The 24,089-nt window shown below is 36.4% G+C and overlaps 3 protein-coding genes across 5 annotated transcripts in view; 2 read left to right on the top strand and 1 right to left on the bottom strand.

Annotated features, from left to right (window-relative positions):
- Window positions 1-1,998: 1,998 nt before the first annotated feature.
- Window positions 1,999-18,169, bottom strand: mettl25 (methyltransferase like 25). Its single transcript, XM_015376712.1, has 12 exons — window positions 17,701-18,169; window positions 16,539-16,709; window positions 16,266-16,372; window positions 15,597-16,145; window positions 15,201-15,348; window positions 11,424-11,521; window positions 9,357-9,386; window positions 8,757-8,830; window positions 6,567-6,660; window positions 6,162-6,236; window positions 5,473-5,544; window positions 1,999-2,181 (listed from the first exon to the last, which is right to left on the bottom strand). The coding sequence occupies exons 1-12, from the start codon at window positions 17,915-17,917 to the stop codon at window positions 2,074-2,076; spliced, it is 1,743 nt and encodes a 580-aa protein (XP_015232198.1). The 5' UTR covers window positions 17,918-18,169; the 3' UTR covers window positions 1,999-2,073.
- Window positions 18,170-18,344: 175 nt separating this feature from the next.
- ccdc59 (coiled-coil domain containing 59) lies at window positions 18,345-23,146 on the top strand. Its single transcript, XM_015376711.1, has 4 exons — window positions 18,345-18,608; window positions 20,000-20,330; window positions 22,580-22,688; window positions 22,787-23,146. Exons 1-4 carry the CDS (start codon window positions 18,455-18,457, stop codon window positions 22,949-22,951), a joined length of 759 nt encoding a protein of 252 aa, XP_015232197.1. The 5' UTR covers window positions 18,345-18,454; the 3' UTR covers window positions 22,952-23,146.
- Window positions 23,147-23,220: 74 nt separating this feature from the next.
- The window catches only part of LOC107085996 (ras and EF-hand domain-containing protein-like), a 14,455-nt gene continuing 13,586 nt past the window's right edge, over window positions 23,221-24,089 (top strand). For all 3 annotated transcript variants that reach the window (XR_001481287.1, XR_001481288.1, XM_015376710.1), the window contains exon 1: window positions 23,221-23,490. The gene's annotated coding sequence lies outside the window, so the exon portion shown is untranslated. The remainder of the gene's footprint in view (window positions 23,491-24,089) is intronic.

The raw sequence follows: 24,089 nt of genomic DNA, 5'->3' as shown, positions 1-24,089 counted from the left end.
AACATAACCAAGTGGAGTTTGAATCCCAAGATAGCCACATTCACATCTGTGACTTTATTTAATTCTTTTCTGTCCAGTTTGGCCAGACTGTCAGAGCGAAACATACTGAGAGCTCTGAACACGGCCCAGACGCATCACCGTCTGTCTTAAGTGGGATAAAAATAAAAAGGCTGTGGGACAGTCTCACCACTGCAAGTACAGTATGTAAAACCCATGAATGGGCAGCAGATGTGCAGCTGCTGCAGCTAAAGCCCCAAACAGAGAACACACACAAAGGTGTGACAGAAAGAAATAGTTCATTTCAAGCTGCTTTGAACATTATTTCCAGAATTATTGTTTTGGACTTAATTAGGTCAGGATCTCCACCTTTTCTTATTTTGGTGATGAAATCCTCTCACGCGAAAAATGGTTCTTAAGAACATCTGCTTTGATCATTAATGACTCAATGTTTAATACTGTAACGCAACGCTCATGAACTTTTATTTTATTCCAATTCGCTTTTCCTTTATTAACTTTATGTTCATCAAAGGGATTTGATTTAAATCCACAAACATTAAAAGTTAAAAAGCAATTATTTTTACTTATGAAGGCATCAAAATATATTTTTTGATTAATTAAACAGATATTTTCCACATAAGCACAAAGACTAAAATGCTTCTTTTCTGTAATGTTTGGGAAATTACCTGCTACTAAGTGCAGTCTATTATAAAACTCCATCCATTCACATTTTTACAACTGAATAAACTTCCATGCATTGCATTTGTACTTTATGTGGCACACCAGCACAAGTAGTGCAGTGTTTAAAAGTGAAAGTAAACATTTTTTTTTATATATTGAAAAAGAAAAAAGATTAGTTGAAGCTTTGTGTTTATATTTATCAGCCACACTGAGTCACTACATTCCAGAAACATCTTACCCTTTTGCCTTAAGCTCTATATTTATTTCATTTTGTAAAATAGATAAAGCACAGTTAGATTGAGATAAAAGAATATGTAATAATAGACTTTAAGGTCTATGTTAGAATTATAATCTAAAAAAAAAAAAATAGTAATATATAAAATATATATATATATATATATACAGTATAGTTTTTGACCTGGGTTTTGACTGGGCCACTCAAACACTTGAATATGCCCTGATCTCTATTTGGCTCCCCTATTTGTCCTGTCGACTCTGATCTGCTTCCCTGCGTGTAATACTGCCACCACCATGCATCACTGTGAGAAGGGCGTGTGCTGTGTTAGTTTCTGTCCACATCTTGTACATTAACTTTAGCCTCGGACTAGAGAAACCATTTTTATCTTTGTAATCCTGCAAATATCTAAGACTTTTTTTCCATTGAGATAAAAGTGCAGTTTACTAAATAATAGGTAGTGTAAAATAAAACGGAGCTGATTAGGAATGAGATTGCTTTATTTTTCCCTTCCAAGTGTTAAAAAAACCCAAAACATTATTTTTGTTTTTTATTCAAATTGTGAATATACTTTATAACAAACAATATAAAAAATATAAATTAATGATATTTCATATGAAAAGGTTCAAAAGAGGGAATGTGCAAAATTCTAAAAGCAAAATATACAGATAAATATTGATGTTGGGTAGAAAGATGCACAACTTACACCTCCCTCTGTAGACAAAAGAAAAAAAGAGAATAAAATGCTTTTTTTGTCAATTTATTTCTTAGCATTCATCAGTTTGAGACGCAAGAAATGGGTTTTCCAGATATGCCAAAGTGACTGAAATCCCAAAACACTACTATTTCTCTGAACGTTCCTTAAGAGTCTGAAACAAAAGGCTTTGAAATACATGAAATCACAGATTTTCCAGGTGTTCTGAGTCTTTCTCGCAATAAGAAAACTGGAAATGCTTCACATATGTGGCCAACAAAACTGCAAAAATAGGCAAAGCAGAGCCTTAAGGACAAAAATACATACTAATATAAATCCATACATCCTAACAAAGAAGGAGGAAATAATGCACCATAATGCAATTATTTAAATAATAAAAAAATAGATATTGAAAATCCTTAATAAATGTCTGTATATCATCTTAATGTGCAAATGCATAAACTTCTCAGAGTTTTAGATTCACAGGACAACTTTTGAGTCCGATAACAGCGAAGCATCTTGGGGACAGAAGGGGGTCAAACAGCTGCACCAATGCAGAGAACGATACATCCTCCTACAAGACAGAAAAACACACACATCTTATACTTGTGAAGATTCCCAGTCATCCAAGTCATTGTCACAAGATTGTTTTTATTTTTACTTTTTTGGAAACACCTTATGCATTGGCTTTCTAAAGTATTTTTACAGCTTGAGAATTCTGACATTCTAAAACAACAATCACAGACTTTAAAAATGTTTTCATTCCCATAATGCAGTAGGTCAACACTGTTTGTGAAATGGGGAAGAATGATTTTCTTAGAAACCATTGCATGAAAAAGTTTGCCAGTAATTGGTATTTCCAGTCCCTGCTGAAAGAGAGAATGATGCTAAAACCACATTTTACTCTGGGGTTGAGCGTTAAGGGTGGCTCAGTGTTTGTGCTTTCAATGCAAAAAATGTTTTACCCAAAAAAGACCTTCAGCTTTATTTTTTGTCTGATTTCAATAAACCCCCTTATTGTGCACCTTTGTGGGTACTTCCCAAAACCAAATTTTTTACATGATTAACAATAATGCTGATAGCTTCTCCCTCCTGAGGTACAGATTCCTGTAGCTCCTCCAAAGTTACCACAAGATTGTTAACAGCTTCCACACCCAACTTATCTAGGAAATCCTGCTTCAGTAGGTCAGCAGTTTCTTTCTCAGTTCAATCTGAAAAACTCACACGGAGAGAGGACAATTAGAAGAAATTCATTGATACAATACTTGGTCTTTGGCGCTTGGACCTCGGCAGGAAACATAGCGCTGAATTTTGATAGATATGCGTGAACTGGATTAAAGAATAAGGCTGTTTCCCCCCCAAGTCAGTCTGTAGACTGATGGTTAGCAAGACGGTATGCTGAGCTTTATGGGGAGATCCAGTGGACTGCGTGAGCTGATTCTAGAGCTTCACTCAGGGACCTGGAAGATGGAAGTCCAGGTTGCATAACACAGATTGAGAGAACCTGTCCATGATGAGCAAGCATGAAGCGACAGTGGAGAAGAAAAACTCCTCATTGGGAAGAAACCGCAGAACCAGGCTCAACATGGCGGTCTTCTGCCGGACAAGTTGAGATGAGAAATGGAATGCTGTAAGAGTCCGGGAGGAATGAAATTCTGATTAAGTTTTTGCTACGATGGTGGAAGAGGGGCTGGAGGTGGGTTGAGACGGGGTCATCTGAATGAAGTCACACAGCGCAACCACTGCATGCGCACTAGGTAGCAGAGGTGTTGCGGATTGGAGACCTTTTAAGATGAACTTTGGATGCTGATTGGCTTTCGTGGAGGTGTGGTTCAAAGCTGATTGGCTGTGTCGCAGGTGGATGTCAGAGAGCAATCAGTTTCTTCAGTTGAACTTCCGCCTAGGCTCCATAAGAATGAGTTCATTTCTTTTCTTGACTGTCTGGTGCTCTGTCATTTAGTTTTAGATGGAAAACCATGCTTTCTGCATGCTTTACAGTAGGGCATTACTTTTTGTTGGACTACTGCATAAAATCGATATGTCGTACAATTAAATCTAAGACTGCAAAATCCCCAAATCGGAGAAAGTTTTATGAAGTGTATCAGGGAGAATGTAAAAAATTGGTTATAAGTGAACTGTTTGTTTGGAAGAGCATTGTCTTCATCTACCTTGTTTACATCTATTGAATCAGAAACATTTCGCAGTGTTTTGGCTGTTTAGGTTTAGCCTAGCATACTCCAGAACACATCGTCACATGGATCACATTACTGTACATCTATCAGCACCGTTTTCCTCCTCATGGAAGAGCCTTCAGTGCCGATCGGTGATGTTGATGTTGCATAGTTTGATTACATGGCCCTAATGAGGAAGTCCACCTGACACATTAACCACATGTAATCACCACTTCAAAGCTAAAACATCCATTGTATCTCCTCACCATGACTCAGAGCAAAGATTAGCTTGTTGTGTTTGGCTGCAGCAACAGAAGACTGTAAATTGCAAGCTGCATTCAATTTGGCTGACACCTATATTAATGTCAGCGGTCCTGATTTCAGCTGACATCTCTGCATGTTCCCTTTAATCATCGGGGAGGCGAGTTTTAAATCCCAATCAACGAGCCGTATGAGCCAATCAACAGTGATGAGTCCAGCTGAATCATAAGGGAATCTTTCTGCAGTGGGGATTACAGCTAGAGCACTGTTTGGGAGATCAAATCTTTTGGGTCTGTTGCAACATTTCAATGTATATTTTTAGACTGATGCTTTATTGCTTGTATCATGACAAGTAAGCTGCCATGAGCCAGATTGCTTGCAACATGAAAAATGCCTAAAAATGCACATCTTTTATTGATCACTCTTCTACTCTATTCACAGTACCCCTCATGTTGCTTTGCACATCTGGTAAAGATGTGTAAAAAGCCTTAAAATAAATAAAAACAGACAAATTGTTCTCTAACAGCAAACTCACGCTCAGTTGCTTGTTTAATATGTTGGCCATTAAGTTGTTAAAAGATAACACCAGGCCCTTGTCCAGAATGTTTGTCACAGTTCCTGTTTTATTGTTTAATTCTAGTTTTTTTATAGTGCTAAAAATTATTCACCTTATAACGATTTCTTTTATTTTTTTAATTTTTATTTTTCACACAAACATTTTAGATCGACAAAACCCCCCCCACAGAAATACTCGACGTAGATTACATACATTAATTTAAATCAAATGTATTTTATACTTTCTTTAAGAGTAGAAAGTTAACTGGACTGCTCCTCTTTTGAAAGAAGGAATTAAATAAGATTATTCTTTTTGGAAAGAAAAATCCAATTTTACCATTTTGCCATTTACTACAACACTAAATCAATTGGTTTAACTGTAGGACAGTTATCCAATGTGCACCGGAAAATGTACCTCTGAATGGTTAAAACAAACAAAGATTTTGAAATGGCCTAGTCAAAGTCCTTTAATATGAATAAAATGCTGCAAGATGACAAAGAAGTTTTCTGATGCTGAAAACTATAAGACTCAATGCCAGTTTTCCCAAACGTTTTAAGCATTTTTTTTTAACCTTTTATGTTCAGTTGGCCTTTATTATTTACAGACAAAGGGTGAGTAAAAAAAAAATTCTATATTTTTCCTAGATCAAAAATCTGGGGCCTCCAAGAAATTAGATCATTTTATATATTTTTTTAATTACCTATATAGATAAAGCTTTTAAAAATAACCCGAATGACATAATCTTAAAATCATTTGATGTTTGTTCATACATTGAGCTAATTAAATAAGTGGGTCTTTAGAGGTGAAAGTCCAAAGTTCACATTGTTCTGACTTTTCCATGTTCAGGAAGACCTACTAATAAAGATGGCAACATTACCTGTTCCTTCAGGTAGCAGAGGCGATCGAGCAGAATCAGACCCTCTATGCATGGTGCAAGGGTCACCTTCAGCTACAGCGAGAACGACATGAGGAGAGAAGTTACTCTTTAATAAAAGGATCTTTTCACTAATACCTATTTCTAGTAGACTAAAACAAAACATCCCTATGACTTGTGCCCCATCTGCTTGCTTGTTTGCATTGACCCTTTAAATAACAGTATTTTATGTCCGCAAACTAAATCTGGATTGTGGTTAACGCCATAATTAGCCGCCTCAGGGAAAAACGGCTAGTTTTCCTCTTCTGTATAATTTTACTCACGTAATTTCCCACAGATCTATAATTTACCTACAATTTGCAGGAATTAAAATATTTCAAACTTAATTCCCTGAATTATTGTGGTGCAATTTGAACCATGTTGAAGACATTAATAAACCTAAGTAGCCTTCAAGGCAGTGAAGGGTTAAACGCTTCAACAATTCATGTCAGTGTCATACTATTCCATCTTTACATTTCCCACTTCATCTCTCTTAAGATCTTCCTATAGATGTTGGTATTTAAAGAGCTAAATACATGTATTTAACTTAATGTGACATTAAACGAAACCTGGAAATACAAGAACTTCATTGGATTTATTCCAGAATTTCAAAAACTAGGAGGAGCATCTGGCGTCCACTGAAATGTACCTACCATGTTAAAGGCATGCATCTCGTCCATCCGTGCCTTGTATGTGTCATAGTAGCTCTGAATGTCACTGTCACAAAGCTGGAGAAGAAGAAAGAATGTGAGTACGTCAGATCACAGAAGATAAAAGAAGAAAAAACTGTATGGAAGAGGACAGCGAGCAAGGCTTCAGATTTTATAAAGATTTTTAAGACTATAAAAAACTAATTGATGATAGAAATGCGTCATCCCATTCTAAGGTAATAGACTCTTGCCTGGCATCCTTATAAATCAGGATATCATATTTATAGCTGTCTGAAATAAAACTAAATACAGATCTTATCTCAACCTTGTGGTGAAAAAGGAAAATGGGTGTTTATGTTACGCTTCCTACAGGCTGTTGTAAGATCAATGAAATATTCTCCGTCTGACCTTTGAGTCATCCAGCTCCAATCTGTGCAGAGCTCGGCGAACGTAGTCCACAAATGATTTTGCTTTGGAATAAACATTTCCGACCCGCTTTTCACTGTGGAACAAACACATTATTTCTCAGTTCTGGCACAGTGGAACAAACAACCTGCCACTCCTTCAATCTCCTCATGTGTCGCCCGTTTTGCTTTAAATCACACTTTAGCAATCGAACCCTTCCACAGGGCTTAACAGTGATGAATAGGCTCCGTCTGGGGGAAAGTAATGGATATTTGATGCTAATGCCTGTCGTTAAAATGAGGTGCAGAGGGCAGGAAGGGCTCTGTGTCTTTTACGAACATCTGATCTTGTCTGCAGCATAAACATCGTATAAGGACTGACCTCAGGTCAGCTGCATTTCCCCCTATTGTTCCCTGATGAAATCTTGCTCTCAGAAGCACCTAACAAACTAACTGAAAATAACTTTAAAAGTCATTTAGTACCAGCTTTTTTTTAACATAATGCTTCAATATGTAGCTATAATTTGAACCATATGAGTCGATATTCAGAGCGAAGGGACAACCAGTCATTGGTTTGACTAACTATATAACTCAGAGCTAACTCCTGTAAACAGGAAGTGGCAAATTGCCATGTCTGTGCAAATATACAGCTCCAAATACTCAGAAGTGGTTTGACAGATATTTAGGTAATTATTTTGGTCGCCCAATTTTCAGTTCAACAAGTAACCGACAGTTGTTCAGAAAGTAACGTTTTTCTTTCTTCAGGTCAATAAACATACCACAGTAAGGCAGATTATTTCCACCCTTAACTGCCAGTGCTTGGGGTGAGATTTCATACCAATGAGAAACACTGAGAAAACAGGAATTATTATAACATCTGTAGGAATCAGCAGAAAATACCTCAGGCAGGTCATTCCTATACGGAGATCAGAACCAAAGAAAAACACTCAAGCTGTTGGTTGAGATAACAAAGCTCTTAACTGACCCAAAAGATCTCATGTTTGTAGTCCTTTGAATGAACACTCCTTTCAAAGAGCATGTTTTGGGGATTTTATGTTATAAATCTAAACAATCATGATATTATAAGAAATATATTATATGCTTGGCAAACATTTTACATAAAACCAAGTGGGTTTTTCTCCAGCTCTCTGTAGTCTGATACGCCTAAAGCAATCCAGTCTTAACAGATTAGATGATTACTAAATAACAAGGAAGTCGTTGCTGATGTATATGCTGCAGAAAACTGAAATCCAAATAAGTCATTTTTTTTCTGAATAGAGGAGCTAAGTGAGACCCTTTACCAAAGGAATGAGACAATTTACATGTAAAAAAAAAAACGAAACAAATTGCATTGTTTTATTTCAAGTGCATATTATCTGATTATTTTATTTTAAGATTAAAAATAATTATTCCATTAGTAAAACATCTTATTTACCTACTCAAATTAATAGTAGATACACCTGATTTAAGAAATTTTCACCTATTTCTAGATGTTTTTGCAGTTTAGATTCTGGAGGTTTTTCTTTGGATGCCTTCTTTATTATTACTTGCAAAAACTTTTAAGAGCCATAAATCCTTTGTCTTTGTTAACAACTTTCCACACAATGTGATTGTCTATCACAACAAATCAAATTTGCAATGTGGCAAATGATAAAGTACTGTGTATGCTGAGGGAATAACTGCTTGATCTAATATCAGAATGAAGTAAACACAAGCTTCACTTTTCCTTTAGCTCTACTTGTTTAATTGATAAATGTATCCAATCAAAGGGCTGAATGACGGAATAAAACGGTCCATTATGATGCTGTAAACATGGGAGAAATCCTATCGGGTTAATATCTGAAAGCTACACAGTCGGTACTTTGTCAACTTTCCGCTTTAGTTGTGGCTGTTTGTATCTTAAATGCTTTAATAGACGACTGTCAACACTTCTGACTTGATCTTTGTCTCAACAGAATTATTTTCAGCTCTGAAAGGTCTGATATGATTCATGGGCTGCTCCATAACTGAGTACATGTGGCTTTTGTTTGCAGGTCTTGGTTCATTAGGAATTCAAACAAACCAGAAAAAAAAGGTTCCCTTCTCAGTTCAGTACAGGAAAAACAAACCCTTTGAACTGCTTTAAAAGCTTGACGCCTGCTCTGTTTACCATCCTTCTGTAACCATTAAACAACAAAAAATCAGGTCCTGTTACCTTTTGTAGGAGCTGTAGTGGTCCCTCAGAATAACGTGAAGAACGGCTCGATAGAACAAAGACTCCATCTGAATCTGAAGGAAAAAATAAACACATAAAGCCGTTTATTGTATATTTCCCAAGCATATGCTCCAACATAGTGGATGAATATTTCTGACATTTCCACAAACTTAATGCAACACAAGCAGGCAATCAAGCCTGTTTTTGGATTCAAGCCTCGGCTACAGCAGTAATAATCAATCTTTCCATGATTACATTAATATTTATAAACATTCCATATTAATGGCAGACGGTATCATGTATCGAACTTGGCTCGAAGCCTCTTAGCTCAATGTTTCGTACAAATACACCAAAGTCAATCAAAGACTTAAAACAACTGCAAAATGAATGGACTGATTGTTTAAATGCATGCAGGAGATTGACAGTGATGATAAAGCAGCCCGGGAGGTTATTGATTGTGCATGTTTGAGGTTTGAAATGAGCTGATAGATTTGTTTAGTTAAAAGTAATGAAAGATTTGCTCAGGATGATTTGACTCTTCTGTAATGATTACTTCTAGTTAATTATATTGAAAATGATAAGTAGGAACGCTTTACTTACACTCTGGCCAAGGGTGACCCTCTCCAGCGCCTGTTTGGTAGAAAAATAAGATTGATATAATAAAGTGCTTTCTGGTTATGAAAATGTTACAGCCAATTCTATGTATATAATATATAATCTGCCAAACACTGTTTCTACAAGGATTTCAAATGTGACCACTGATATAAAGTGAACAACTTTTATTAGTTTGTCTTCCAAGAGCATAAAGGTGAATTTTAACTCAAGCCCAAGCAAAAAATCAGCAGACATGAGAACATCAGCTGTAGCTTCCCATTATGATAATTCACATGCTTTGCTGCAGACAGAAATATAATTTGCTGCTTTAAAGTATTTAAGAAAGATGCCAAAATTTCCCAGAGTGTACAAAGAGAAAACCTTTTCTTTCTTAAAAAAAAATATGGCAGCACTACTGATGTTTCCATATCTGCATCTAAATAATCATGGACCTGTGGACTAGCATAATTTAATACACACAAATTGCATAATGCATGTACTTCTGTGCAGGAAATGAAAACAACCAAACATGGAGTAAATGAGGCGTTGGTGTGGGCATATTTTTCTACTAGTAGCTTCATCTGGTCTGTTCCTGTTTGGTTGTGACTCCATCCTGGAGAGAGATATCAGCTGTTCTGCTGCTATCAACACTTTTGTTTATAGATGTTTGAGCTCAGCCTGTTTTTCAGTGTAGTCCTGTTTCTCTGATTGTGACTAGCTGGAGGTGCTCTCACTTCAACCTCTGACATGGGAGCTAGCTCAGAGCTCATCTGCCTGGCTGTGTGTTTCCTGGACGGGGCCGCTTGTGGAGCTGGTTGACAGTTGCCTTTTCGATCTCTGCTTCTGTCTCCTTGAACCCCAGTCGGCCTCAGCAGATGGACGCTCACACTGAGCCTGGTTCTGCTGGAGGTTTCTTCCTGTTAAAAGGGAGTCTTTCCTCTCCACTGTCGCTACACTGGAAAACTATCTAGAAATAAGTAAAAAATTCTCAAATTAAGTGTATTTACCCTTAATTTGAGGAGGTAAATTAGATAGATTGCCAATGGAATCAATATCTTTACTCTTAAAATAAGATAATTGGATAATGTGCACTTGAAATAAGACAACCCAATTGTGTTTTCTTATTTTTAGTTGAAATTGTCTTGTTTCATTGGCAAGATGTCTCATTTACCTCCTCAATCCCAGAACAAATGCACTTATTTTAAGATAAAAATTACTTATCTAGATTTCGATTATTTCCAGTGTACAAGCATGCTTACTTTGAGGGATTGCATTTGAGTCAATGAGTCAATGCATTTTTTACATTTTACATAAAAGGAAACAATTGGCTTTCATAATAAAGAGTATTAAAATGTAGTGCAAAGCACTTTGGATTCCCTTGACTTGAGAAACTGCTTTATAACTACAGGCCATGCTGCAGCCACTATGCTAAACAGCTGAATCGTGTTTTTAGGTTTAAAATCCTCGTTTTGAGTCCTCCACAAATGGTTTGGCTCTCATAAGTGTAAGCAGCTTCTTAATAATGTAAATAAATGATGATATGATAAATAATTTTACATTTTTATGAAGAAATAATGTGATATTCATCCCACTCGGTGCAAAAATGTAAACATATTTGTTGAAATAAAAGTCGAATAATGTGGATGCATAAATGTGCAAACCCTGATAATGATACGTTATTAAAGCACCCTTTAACCAAGTTTTCACAATCAGCAAAAGCTAAGCTATCTTCCATAAATGACGTACTTCGAAGTGAAAGCTTTGCATGGGTCTCTTAAAATTTAGTTTATTTCTAGAGTTTTTTTTTTTTTTTGCCAACTGTCTCCCCAGAGGAATTTGGCTTATATCAACTCACTTCTACTCTGACCATAAGAGCTGAATCCTCCCTTACTAGCCAATGCGTTTTAAATCTTTCCCCACAGCCCCATAATATAATAATTAAGAAAGTGTAACCTTCATCTGTGGGTGATGAAAGCTGCCTTGGTTTGTTCATCATTCTTAAACGTCGGCTTGAGGATTTTGTTAACAAAGACATGCCTGACACCACACATTTCTTCGTGTCATCGCACTCACCAAACATGCTGACATCCTGGCATTTCTGCCACAGAACCAGGACTGATGGCGGAGGTACTGACTCAGGGGGAAACCACACGCAGTCTGCAGAGGCTTCTCTGTGAGGGAGCAGAGATAAACTCAGAGTCTGCTGACTGAACATTTGAGCCCCCGGAAATTTTTTCCCCACTAGTGTGATACCTCTTTAAAACAGGCCAGATGTAAGCTTGCATCTGCACGTATTTGTGTTTTATGAAGTAACACCCAACAGCAGGAATTAATGTACGTTTTTACATTTAGAAACTTCAATGTAATTCAATTGGGATTTATTATGATGGAGCAAATTTAAGTAGTCAATAAGAGTGTTAGTTTGTTTTGGGGTTTTTTGCATGAAAAGCATTAAATTAGGAAATTATTTTCCTGCAACTAAAACATACGTAAATCTAAGCAGAAATACCAGAAGCAAAAATATGAATGCATTTAAGCAAAGTCAGTGTTTTAATCCAATTGCTTTTACATAATGTGTTTTCCAAAAAAACAATACTTAATTCAAAGTCTGCATAAATTGTTTGCACAGATTTTTCTGCAAGAAATAGTCAACTCCTGCAAACTGTTATCGGTCTGTTAATGCAATCTGCATTGAAAAGAGTGTGCAACTATGATTGATACACATGAGCCAAACCGAAATGAAGCAGTTTTAAGGTGAAAGTTCATCTATAAAAAAAAAAAAAAAAACTACAGTGGGTCTGCAGCTGTAGGTTTTAAGCAATAAGAATCGCATATTTCCAACTAAGGGAGTTTTAAGAGCCTTTGAACATAATTCAAATGGGAGGGTGGTGGATGTTCCTACTAGACAGCCTGACATCCTTCTTATGCCATTTCTAAAAGGGGTCGGTGACCGAGGGTAAGGAACAGTGTATGAAGACAGCTGCAGAGTAAGGCGGCACCAATACCATCCTCCTTTCATGTAAGGTGGTCAGATTAAGCAGTTCTGGACATACAGTTAGATTAGCAGCCATGCTAAACAACCTCTGCACAGCACAGAGAAACAAATGAGTAGGACAAACCTCTTCCCCCTGTCTGCATGAAATTTAGCAAAGCAGTTACTTGAAAACGAAGCAAATGCAATAAGCTTAAAGAATGGGTGTTAAAATCAGCCTCTCTAACCGAGTGTGTTTACATTTGGCTCTTTGTTGCCACATCTAGGATTTTCTTGTATGGTTTACTATGGAGAAAAGGATCACCTTGTTGTGACAGCTTGTAGTGGTAGAGAAGTTGCATAGCTTACTAAATGAGACCACACAGAACGTGGTGTGCATGGGTCGCCATTTGCCAGGAAAGGCTTAGAGCTGACCTGAAAGCAAAGAACATATACATTTGCCTGAGCTTTACAGTATCTTTAAACCTGGATCTCATGTTGGGTGTATCTAATTAGCAATAATCATGCTATAAATGATGAAATCAAAGCCAGGTCATATGGCTGAATCCAACAGGAGAGGCTGATAGAGCATTAAAGCTGGATCTGATGCTAAACTGCCATTATAAACTGCAGTTTTATCTCTTTGTTCTTTCAGAAAAGGTGTTGTTTCTGTTATAAAATACCATCCTGATTCCAGAGGAGTTATTATCCATGGATAATTCATTTCAAAGAACTGAATATATTTGAAACCAGCAGCCTAAACAAACATATAACCGCCTTGTGCAATGCAGTGCTTCAGCTCTCTAATTCCATCTTAGAGTAAGATGGGCCACTGTGTGAGCTGGTCTGCAGTTCGCGCTACAAGATTTTTAACGCCTTCGTTAAAAAGAAAAAAATGTTTTTAATCGGCTGTCATGGTATCATTTTCTGGTCCTATGCAGAGAAGAGCTCTGAGACTGCTAATGCTGAAAGCCAGGCTGTCAACAGATGTCATTCCAAAGAAAACAGAAACTGATTTGCTTTACAAAAAAATCTGATTGTGATGCCATGTTTTGACAAATTTGAGGCGGTGAGGTTTTTCTCAGATTACAGAAAATTTGTAACTACTTAAGAGTATTGGATTCCTCTACAGACAGGCGCTGCAGAATATGTTCATTTTAATCAAATTTCTCTCTACTTAAAAAGGTTTTAAAATGTTGACCTTTCAGCAGCCATTCTGATTCTGTAAATCACTGCTAAGGACTCCGTTAGTTGATTCCTTGAGCACAAAAAGATCTCAGGATTTTCAACTTGGCTCAGTCTTTTCAACCACTGTGGAATAATTGACAAATAAAATTTTTTTTATGTGGCCTCTTGGAATGCGGGTTGGGGATGTCAGTCATGATATGATCAGAATATAGGAACCCTGAGTCAAACAGCACCACAATGAAGTTCCCAGAAAAACAAAAACATTATTTTTCATTTACATAGTCAGTAATTTTACATAGCTGGTTTACTTTTTATTTTCTGATATATGAAGCTTTTTTGTGAAATTTGGTTATTTTTGTATGGAAGATATTTTTCTTTTGTTGCTTTCTGAATTAATTTTTTTTGTTGGTATTTTTCTGCTGCAAATGGCAAAAAAAAAATCACTATTCTTTACTAAACATTAGCACTGGCTGCTACTTAAATTGTTTCAATGGTTTATTTTACCTTTCTTTATCACTGGCAATTGCTACTGTTTATTTGTACTTTGGATCGTTTCATGTCTTACTTTTAAGAGATGAAGCTGAAACCCCCCCCAGAGATTTTTTTTAACAGCTTTGCCAGCCAAGGATTTAAATGATGGTGTCTCTGATTTACATATATTCTACCTGAAAAATGTGGTAAAAGAGTTCAATAATTACGTCATATTTGTGTGATTTTGATCATAAAGTCCTATTAGCTGGCCTAAAAATAGATCAGAACTAACAAATACATGTTAATAGGCTGTAACAGAATTAACTTTAAAAATTATGGACCGACAGATGAATTTATATGTAAACACTGAGCATGTTTGGAAGAAGTAATCTTTGTTAATTGAGAAAAAAATGAATAAATGTACAAAAGATGAAGTGATGTTCATTCAGTTACCAACAAAAGAGGTTGTTTGTGGGTTTAAAATTATAGTAACATTTGACAAACTTCAAAAAAAGATTTTTACAGCTTTAACTGTGAATTATTTGGTGGATCCAGATCATTCCTTAGCATAGGAAGATGTAAGAACAGCCATTTCTCCCCCTTGCAAGAACGTATTATTAGTGCTAATATTTGACAATCTAAAATGATGATATGTTGAACTCTCCATAAGCCCTTAGCTATTTTCCTAATGAGCACAGTTAGCAATATGAAAACATCTGTCTCCATGTGTATTCTTTAGAGTGAATATAGACCCTTACCTTTTATAGAATATAGACAAAGCTAAATGCTCCATGTTGAAAGAAAACAGATGTTGAACAACTCAAAAGATTAAAAATAAAAAAACATTTGTAGTGCTCTGTTTAGCCACTGCTAAAAATGGTGCCACTTCTTCATTTCTTACTGCAGTGAATAAATGTTGACAGAGTCAACGTCTTAAACCCATCTCTTTGCTTTCTCTGGCTTCAATTCTAAAAAACACATTGAGACCAACTTTTAAAAACTTGGGTCTTCTACTGCCAGTAACACCATCGGCACTGAAGAGTGTTAATATCTGTGAAGGCTAGTAGAGCTAAGAAGGACTTGACTTTGGAAAGTTGGAAAACTTATTCTTTTTGGAATAGTTTAGGAAAAGGGATTTCTCTGCTGCTTCATTTTTTTATGGTTTATGAAAATTCACAACTTAGTTTTACTTTATAATTCCAGTGATTATAATTGGTTACCCTGTCCGTCTGGGTTAAACTCCTCAGACAGTAGGTGATAGCAGCAGCCCACGCCACAGACTGCGGACAGCTCCGGCTTAGCCACAAACATCCTCAGGGTGCTTGCAGCCAAGTCTCCACACGTGTGCAGGCCAACCAGGATGGCTTCCTAGAGTGTGGAGAAAACATGCAGGGAAAGAGGAGGACAGGTGAAGATCGATGGCAGAATTTATTGATGGTGATTGTTGTAGATTCAGCACAGCAGCTACACCCCTCACTTTTTCTCTCCATTCCAGCAGCTGTAATTTTAGAAGCTGCGGTGGGAATCAGGTTTGCTATTAAACCATATGGTTCCTCTGTCTGACACATAATAAATGCATTCTCAAAATGTTTTTTTGTTTTTTTGCACATTCTTACCTCCAGCTCTGTGATGAGCTCTCTCAGCTCAGTTTCTGCCGTGACATACGACGTGAGCGGTGAAAACACACCACTGGAGCTTTCTCCTCTGGTCCGAGCCTTTTTCTCCAGGTTCTCTCTCTTCCTCCTCTCCCTCTCCTCAGCGCTGAGCTGATTTGCAGGAAATCTTGGGGACGAATGCTGAATAACATCTGCTGAAAGAGCCCTCAGAAAAAACTCTCCTTCTTCTGGATTCAGCTCTGCCTGTGTTTCTGCAGCAGAGTGTAAAGCGTTGACGGACAGCCCCTCTTCCTGCTGAGCACCGCTGTCCTGACTCAGTTCAGGTTTTATTTCTACCATCTCTTCTTGAAGCGAGGATGGAGCTTCCACTTGTGTCCATGCTGCTTTTTTGTGTTTCTGGTATGCTCGTGAGAACTTCTTAAGCTTCCTGTTCCTCTCCTGAGCACCATGGGTGTTAGTATCAGAGGAATCGATGCCGAACACTTGAAGGCCATACCGCAGCGACAGGAAGGAGCTCAGGTAGCCCTTCCCTGACCCCACATCTATCACCTAAAATGTAATTGATATTTTCATTATGTTTGTCTTTAGACTTATTCAAATATCAATATTAAAATTTACATTTGAAGTCACCACTGGGATAAACTTGTGATGTTATCAGTGTTACTCTACCTGTTTGACTCCACAGTGCTTAGCCAAACCGGCCACCACTTTAGACATGCACTGGACTTCATGGGACTTCTTAAAGTTCATGAACTCATCTGGATCCAGTTCGCTGGCTGCGTTACAAAGAAAAATCAATTCTTATTCATTTTTTATTCCAGTTAGGCCTAAAAAAATATTATAACAATAAAAAAGTCATGATCTAAGCTTCACATTCCAGGACAATCCTCTGCCGGTATTCTATTCTTGCATAAAGCAGCATAAAGGTGCTTTGTCTCCTACTGTTTTCTGCAGACTCCGACTCGCTGCCTCTGAGGCGCTGCAACAGCTCATCCCTGCTCACACACACCCCAAGGCCAGGCAGGGATCGGGCCTTGGCTGCCTCCAACAGCTCGTGGATATCAACCAGCCGGTTTGAATCAACACAAAACCCGAATGCAGTCCTGGAATGCTCTGAGGAAAAACACAGTAAAAGACACAAAGCGATGCAAACTATTTGGATTTATCTTCATTTTTTATATAAGCTTGGATACATTAATTCAACAGCAAAATAAAGATGCATCCAAACAATTTCAGTTAATGATTTTTTTTTATTTTACAATACGAGTTTATGGAATCCTTATGTGTATAGGCTCTTCTAAAAGGGCAAATATGGACTTAGTTAAAAGCTGCAGCTTTTAATTAAAAGATATGAATCAAGAAGCTCTGCAGCTACTTCAAAGATGTCCTAAGGTTGTCTTACAGAGCTGGAGAGACACACAGCTCAGGTGGGAGAATGCATCAACATAAATAACTATTAGTCATACACTCAACAAATCTGGTCTTTCTAGAAGAGCAAAAAGTAAACAAACTACTTAAAAAACACTTTCAACTAAAAAGGGGGAAATTAAATCTTGTTCCATATTTTTTTTTAAGTAGCTGTTGTGGATGTTATTAGCTGTTGGCAGGAAGGACCTCCTGTATGTTCTGTCTTGCAGCAGATCTGGAGAAGCCTCTTAATGAAAGCAAGGTTGTTGCTTAAGGCTTCCGAAACAGATGTTCAGGTTCACCAATAATGTTCCTAATTTTATAGAGAATTTAAAAAAATATATTTTTATCCATCTTCTCCAAAGGTTCCTGATGAGTTGCTGGACAACACACACTATTAAACACAATGGTGGCAGAATCATGCCAAGGTGAACAGTTTTCTTCAACACACAAGAATTTAAACATCCAGTTTAAGATACAACAGTATGTTTTAGATCATCCATTATGCGTTCATATGTTTAGATGGCAAGACATCAGTGAAAAAGGCTAGAAAAATGATTTTTAATGTAGGGTTTTTATTTGTAAAGTAAGTTACACTAACTTTTAAAAATTCTTTGTTTTTATCCTTCCATAAATGAGAACAAGTTAAATGGAGATGTATAAAAGGAAAGCACTGTTGCTCTCTGGCTTTATTTACCCAGTTCTTTGTGTTTTGTCTCCACCTGCTGGTAACTGCCGGAACTGATCGCTGACAGCACCTCCTGAGGCGACACAGCCATGAACCGCTTCCACACGTCTTGGGTATAAAACTCGACTGTGTGAGCATTTGCGATGGCAAGAGTCACCGACAGAAATCGCTTGACTTCATCTATCCGTTGGTGAATCTCCGTGAGGCTGCAGCGGAAGGACGTCATTGTGAAAAGCTTTTTAAAAAGGACCAGAAAGGCATGTGTACCCTTTTCTGCTGATGACGGTGTAAGACATTAGCAATCGAAAACACTAGTCGATGACTAAAAGCGATATTCGTCGTGTTTTCCCGTTATGTTTTCATTGTTCATAGCATATATGTTTTTCTTTAAATCTGATCCAGTGCGAAAATATTCGTTTTCAACATTTAAGTTGCTATTAGTTATGTCCTACCCCGCAAAAGACCGTTTAAAGGCGCGTCTGTTGGGTGAGCTATCAAATATTTATTATTTTAGGACATAACAGATTACACATGTATGAAAACTTTCGAATGTCTTTATTAAATAATATAATTCATAGGTGTACAATTTTTTAAATGTTTGTTTTAAACTAGTTTTTCTGTAATTGATTCATCATGCCTTGGTGAGTTTCCTCATCACGCAGCGTAAGCAGGAAACCAGCATGCAGCTGTAGCCTAGCTAGCTGGAAAAGCATGAGGGAGTACTCATAAAAGTCTTTGTTTTTCGGGATAATTTAATGTTCAAATGGCGCCGTTGGACCAGAAGAGAAAACACGACAAAGCTTCAATTAAAGATACAAATTTTAATAAAGGAAGGAAAGCATTTAGTGGGGTAAACAAGAAGAAGAAAAAGAAGTGGATCCCACACAACAAAGTATTTGAAGGCAGCGTTAAAGAAGGTAAGTTTGTCTTGATAAATGTTTTTTTTTTCCCATCACTGATACTCATTTAGTTTTATTTTGGACTTTGGAGTAGATGATTTTTGAATTTAACTTTTTATAATGTCCTTAAAGCTTTGTCTTGCAGCTTTTATATGTGATCTTGTTTGAAAACACTACAATAAAACAGTTAAGTCATTTCTAAGACTTTGCAGAATTTAATTACACATTAATAATGACAAATGAAAAGTAGCAGGAAAGCAGTTCTCAAAGACAGAGAGGGGTAAAGTTACATTGAGGCTCTGGTTGTGTGTTTAGTTCACTGTCCTCCTGAAAAACTGGAAATCAGCCTTTTGAGCTACGTTCAGATTATGTGTCCATTTATATGACAACATTAAGGTCATCTCTAAATTAAACCAGGTAAAACTGAAACTTTTCAACTTGAGGAGTTCTGGATAGAGCATATTGACAGACAAGGACATTTTTATCTTAAATGCATAGTGTTTATATACAGGTGTGTAAATAATCGTTTTGTATCGATGCATCGATCCAACAGCCTGATGCATGGACACGTAATGATCTGATGCATGGACACGTAAGCAAGAGTATCGATTCATTCTATTTTTATCCATTTCCTCCTGGACATAATTCTGACTCCCGTGCTGCAGAGGCGCTAAACTTATTTTACCCTCCAACCCCGCTTCCTCTAGACACTACCCTCTTTCCGCTTGCAGTATTTTTTGATGCAATCTAGAACACAGAGGCATTATTATTGTTCAGTGAATAAGGTTTTCATAGGCCTAGGTGGAGTACAACTTTGCTACTTCTGTTATTTGCTGCTGTTCTCAAGTTAAATGCATAACCATATTACAGCTTTCATTGATTTATTTCAAATTTGAAACATTGTCTAGCCTGTAAGATTAAAAAAAAAAAAAAGAAATTAACCTATTAATTGAATTGAATCCTTTCGTGGTGTATTCTTCAGTATCGAAAATAATCTATGGTTGGGTCAGGAAATTGATACTGAATCGAATCGCCATGATGGTGGTGATTTACACATCTATTTATATTTGTATATTTTACAACTTTGGTATAATTACTGCTCTAAGTGGGTTGCTCTGTCAGCTAAAGGTACATCTCTATACTCCAGTTAACGATTAATTGATTACTAAATTAGTTGACGATCATTTCAATAATCGATTGACCCTGATTAATGCAATTAATTGTTTGATCCCTCGTCAAGACCTAAGAAATATGTTGACGTTTTATGGCTGTGTCAGGGTTGGTGTGCATATTACAGACTATCAGTCAACTCTTAGTTCATTCTGTGTGAAACCTAGACAGATTTCCTGAATAGCTGTTAAAACTAACAGATTATCAATTTAATTTGTCATATTTTGTTTTCTCCTTAGGTCAAGGGTTTGCTTTTAAGAAAAGGGAGAAAGTCAAACATGAGTACAATAAATTGCTGCGACGGGAGCATAAGAAGAACCCTGAGGTTAAAGTGGTGTACAAGGAGGAGTACCCAGAACACCTCAAGCATTTATACCTGGCAGAGGAGGAGAAACTGAGGAGTGAGGCCTTGAAGAACAGAGCGAACAGGAGCAAACTGAGGATGAAAGGGAAGCTGAAAGATGAGGATAGAAATGATGATGTTGCTGAACCAGACTTTACCACAGGATCAGATCTAATGGATTCTGATCCTGAGAACCCTGAATCCACACCAACAACAGAGAAAGAAAGGTAGGAAGAAAAGCAGGAGATAGTTAGCTTTTTTAAAGAAATTATGTAGTCAGAATTAATAAATGCTTAGTTCTGTTATCTATGTAATATTTTTCAGAGAAATAAAGGTATTAAAAACATTTTTAATTTATTCATCTGTCTAAGCAGTGAAATGTATTTCAATAGAGGTTGAAGATTTTGAGAAAACTAAACAATTTTCTGAAGCTGGAATGGAGTCAGACAAAATATGAACCAAACCAAATCTAAAGAAGAAAAATTAAGAAAAAACATAAAGCTAGTAAAACACATAATTAACAGGGTTTCTGTGGGTCATTAAAAATCATTAAAAGTCATTAAAATATTATTTTTTAAATTAAGGCCTTAATTGGCATTAAAATTAATTAAATGTGTTTATTGTGGCATTTAAAATGCTTTATTTAAAAAAAAAATTTTTATAAAAACAATTTCGTCAGACATATTATATCACGATATATTTGCGTGGAACTGCTTCCGGTTGATCGCAAAGCTGTATGTTCAGAAAAGAAGCTTGAGTCGGAGAAAAAGCTACAGAATGGGAGGAAAAAAGCAAATTTCAACAAAAGTGGCTGGAAAACGAGGAATTCAGGACATGGCTGCAGCCTGTCGACGGGTACCTGTTGGTGGCATTAAAATTATTTCTAAGAGCATTTAAAGAATATTAAAAAGCATTAAATTTGAGTTATTCATTACTGTATAAACCCTGATTAAAATCGTCCTCATTTACTGATGTTTCTACAGTAAATCCGGAAAGTATTCACAGCGCCGCACTTCCTCCGCTTTCGGTGATGCTACAGATTAGCTTCAAATTATTAAGTTATTATCTCTTGATTATTACTTAAATTGTCTTGATAGAACTTTTCCATTTCTGATGCGATAGAAATATTGCAGCTTTCAGTATAGACCGATACTGATATCGACCTACTGATTTGGGCTGGAATTATACAACCTCTCATTATTCATTTTGTAGTGTTGGATGTTAGAAAGTAATTTCTTTTTTTTTTTCACAGCTTAAACTGAACCCAGATGTGTTAAATTAAGTTAATTAGATTTGATTAGGAAAAGCACGCTCCTGTAAATGACGTCCCACAGCCTACAGTGCATGCCAGAAAGTAGGGTTGTCAAAAGTATCAACACTAAAAAGCTGTATCCAGATAAAATACTAATTTTTAATGGTGTTAATACTAAATACAAGTGTTTGAGTATTTCGTTATTATTTTGTAGATTAAAAGAATAATACCTCATATAACCTAAAAATATAATCCAATTATGTTATATTTGAGGTAATTATTTTACATTTATTTGTACACTTATTTAACTAAACACATCTCTGTTTCTGTTGAGAAAGCACTTTCCATGTTGAGATTCAAAAAGGTGGGTTTTTCATGTCAATAATTATCTATTTGTGCCTTTAGTTATTTGACTTTTTTATTCAAATGGTATCAAGGATGGGATATTTACCTTGGTATCTAGTTTGAAATTTTATACTGCGACAACCCCTCACAGATGCATGAAATCGTCTGTAGACCTTAGAGACATGATTGTGTCAAGGCAACAAAACTAGTGAAGGAAACAGAAAATGAATGCATCTTTAAACATCCCATGAGTTCAGTGATCCCTATATCTGTAAATGGTAGAAGTTTGGAACCAGCAGGACTTTTTCAAGGAGTTAAAACTGAGTGAACAGGGGGAAGTCTTAGTCAGTGATGTGATTATTAGTCTGTCAGGGCTCCAGCATTCCTCTGTCCAGAGAGAAGAATCAATCCACTGATCAGACCGCTGCAATAAAGTAGCCAGCCAAAGCTTTATATTATGGCAGTGCTTTAAATGCATGAAAAAGAATCAATGTACTGAACCATTGTGGTTTCTTAATTCTCAATTTCCAATACATTTTCAACATTCTCAAAGTCACCTTTTTATTTATTAAATTTTTATTTTTCAAACTAATGTTTTATGTGTAGATCTCCAAGGAAACTGAGATTGAAACCATGTGGAGTAAGGCTGTTCCATACCTAGATGTAAAAAAATAAAATGCAGCGCTGTGAATATTTTGCAGATGCTCTGCTCTATTTAAAAAAAAAAAAGGTGATATTCCTTGCAACAAATGACACAAATCACAGAATCATTTATCCTAAATTACTGTAATTATTTGATGTTTTTCATTTTTTCATGATTATATATCTATTTTTTCTAAAAAGAAATATATATATAAATCTTTTTTTCTTGTTTTTAAGTTTACCAATAAGCAACCGCATGCGAAAGAAAATGCAAAGGAAAACTTCTTATCAGAAGACCAAGGAGGAATTTGAGAAAATCAAGGAAAAGAAGAGACAGAAGAAGGAGGTAAAGGCTCTTTCTTTGTTTCATGTCACATAAGCTCACCGACTTTTTTTTTGTGACTGTTTTTTTAAATTTTTTTATTATTCTATGTCTTATTCCAGGAGTACCTGAAGAATAAGCAACAGAGAGAAGAGGCTATTCAGAAATACAAACAAAAAAAGATTGAAAAATTCCAGATGTTGAGCAAAAAGACAAAGAAAGGACAGCCAAACTTGAATGTGCAGATGGAGTATTTGCTTCAGAAGATCAAAAGGACAAATGAATGACTTCTCTGTAACTGAAGGATTTTTTTTGGTTCTTGCCGTTTCTCAGCTGTAGCTGAGGAAAAACTTTTACACACTTTGTTTTGAATTGTTCATCTGGATTTGTATGCAAAAGCAATCCAAAATTGCCCAACGATGGGAAACATTATTGTCGACCACAAGATGGTGCTGTTGTGTATCCAGAGATGTACTTCTGTTTTTTTTTTTTTTTTTTTGGTTTCCTGTTTAAAATGAAATTTTAAAAAATAAATAAAAACTTCTGTGGAAGCAAATTTTGTTTTAACTTTCTGTCGTCATACAGAATAAATGTTCTGCTCATATTGAGTCTGCAGACAGTTCGGTCTGCAGCCATCTGTACTGTATGTGAGCAGCGGGTGGGCCAGAACTGAAAACCCTCAGGCCGCTTCCTCATGGCATCACATGGTTGCAGAATGACTTCTTGAGCAGTCATCTGTACGGCAGGACTTAAAAATGCAGAACATGGTCGGTGCTTTATAGACATGAAGATTAGATAAAGGCTTCTACACTAACATTCAAGGAAGGTGAGAATTTTTGTTTTCTTGATGCAGATTTATTTCATCTTGAAGGTGTGACAAGAAATGCTCGACCATGTAGCGTAAATTCCAAAAAAAGTATTTCTTAAAAACTGAATCTCTAAGAAAAGTATTTGGGTAAACGTGGCAAATATTGCTTTTTCAGTTTGATCAGTTTTCTGTTCTGGTAAAGCTGAACATCTCTTCAAAAACAACCCTTTTTCTTAAGTGCATCTCTGTTGATTTGAGTTTTAAACTCCCTGTAGATAAGTGTGACCACACGCTGAGCTGACATGCAGAACCACTTTGCAATGCCAAGGCGTGATTGTAAATGGTCGTTTGAAAGCAGAGGTGCTACATCTGTTCAGGCATCAGCACCACAGTTTAGCAGGCATTATGCCATCATGTGTTCTGTATAGTAGGGAATTAATATAATCCTTTTCAAGGCATTTATGTACCTTTCAGAACTGCTTGTTTTTGGCTCCAAAAAGAGGGAAGTATAGTTGCATGCTGACGTAATCATCAATTCTTTGCTTTAAAAAAAAATAAATAAAAAAATCCACTTCTCTCAATACTCTAGTAAGACTGGAGTAAAAATTAAGCATGAA

Source organism: Cyprinodon variegatus, unplaced genomic scaffold (assembly GCF_000732505.1).
Source record: "Cyprinodon variegatus isolate N-32 unplaced genomic scaffold, C_variegatus-1.0 Scaffold139, whole genome shotgun sequence".
Lineage (NCBI taxonomy): Eukaryota > Metazoa > Chordata > Actinopteri > Cyprinodontiformes > Cyprinodontidae > Cyprinodon > Cyprinodon variegatus.
This window is presented reverse-complemented; position numbering and strand designations above follow the sequence as displayed.

Bases quoted from the DNA above. Each gene is read 5' to 3' on its own strand.
- mettl25 (XM_015376712.1), bottom strand. From the start codon at position 17,917: ATGACGTCCTTCCGCTGCAGCCTCACGGAGATTCACCAACGGATAGAT. The intron at 16,710-17,700 runs GTAAATAAAGCC...GTTTTTCCTCAG, and splicing joins GACAAAACACAAAGAACTGG to AGCATTCCAGGACTGCATTC. The intron at 16,373-16,538 runs GTAGGAGACAAA...TTTGTAACGCAG, and splicing joins GTCGGAGTCTGCAGAAAACA to CCAGCGAACTGGATCCAGAT.
- ccdc59 (XM_015376711.1), top strand. From the start codon at position 18,455: ATGGCGCCGTTGGACCAGAAGAGAAAACACGACAAAGCTTCAATTAAA. The intron at 18,609-19,999 runs GTAAGTTTGTCT...TTTTCTCCTTAG, and splicing joins TGAAGGCAGCGTTAAAGAAG to GTCAAGGGTTTGCTTTTAAG. The intron at 20,331-22,579 runs GTAGGAAGAAAA...CTTGTTTTTAAG, and splicing joins CCAACAACAGAGAAAGAAAG to TTTACCAATAAGCAACCGCA.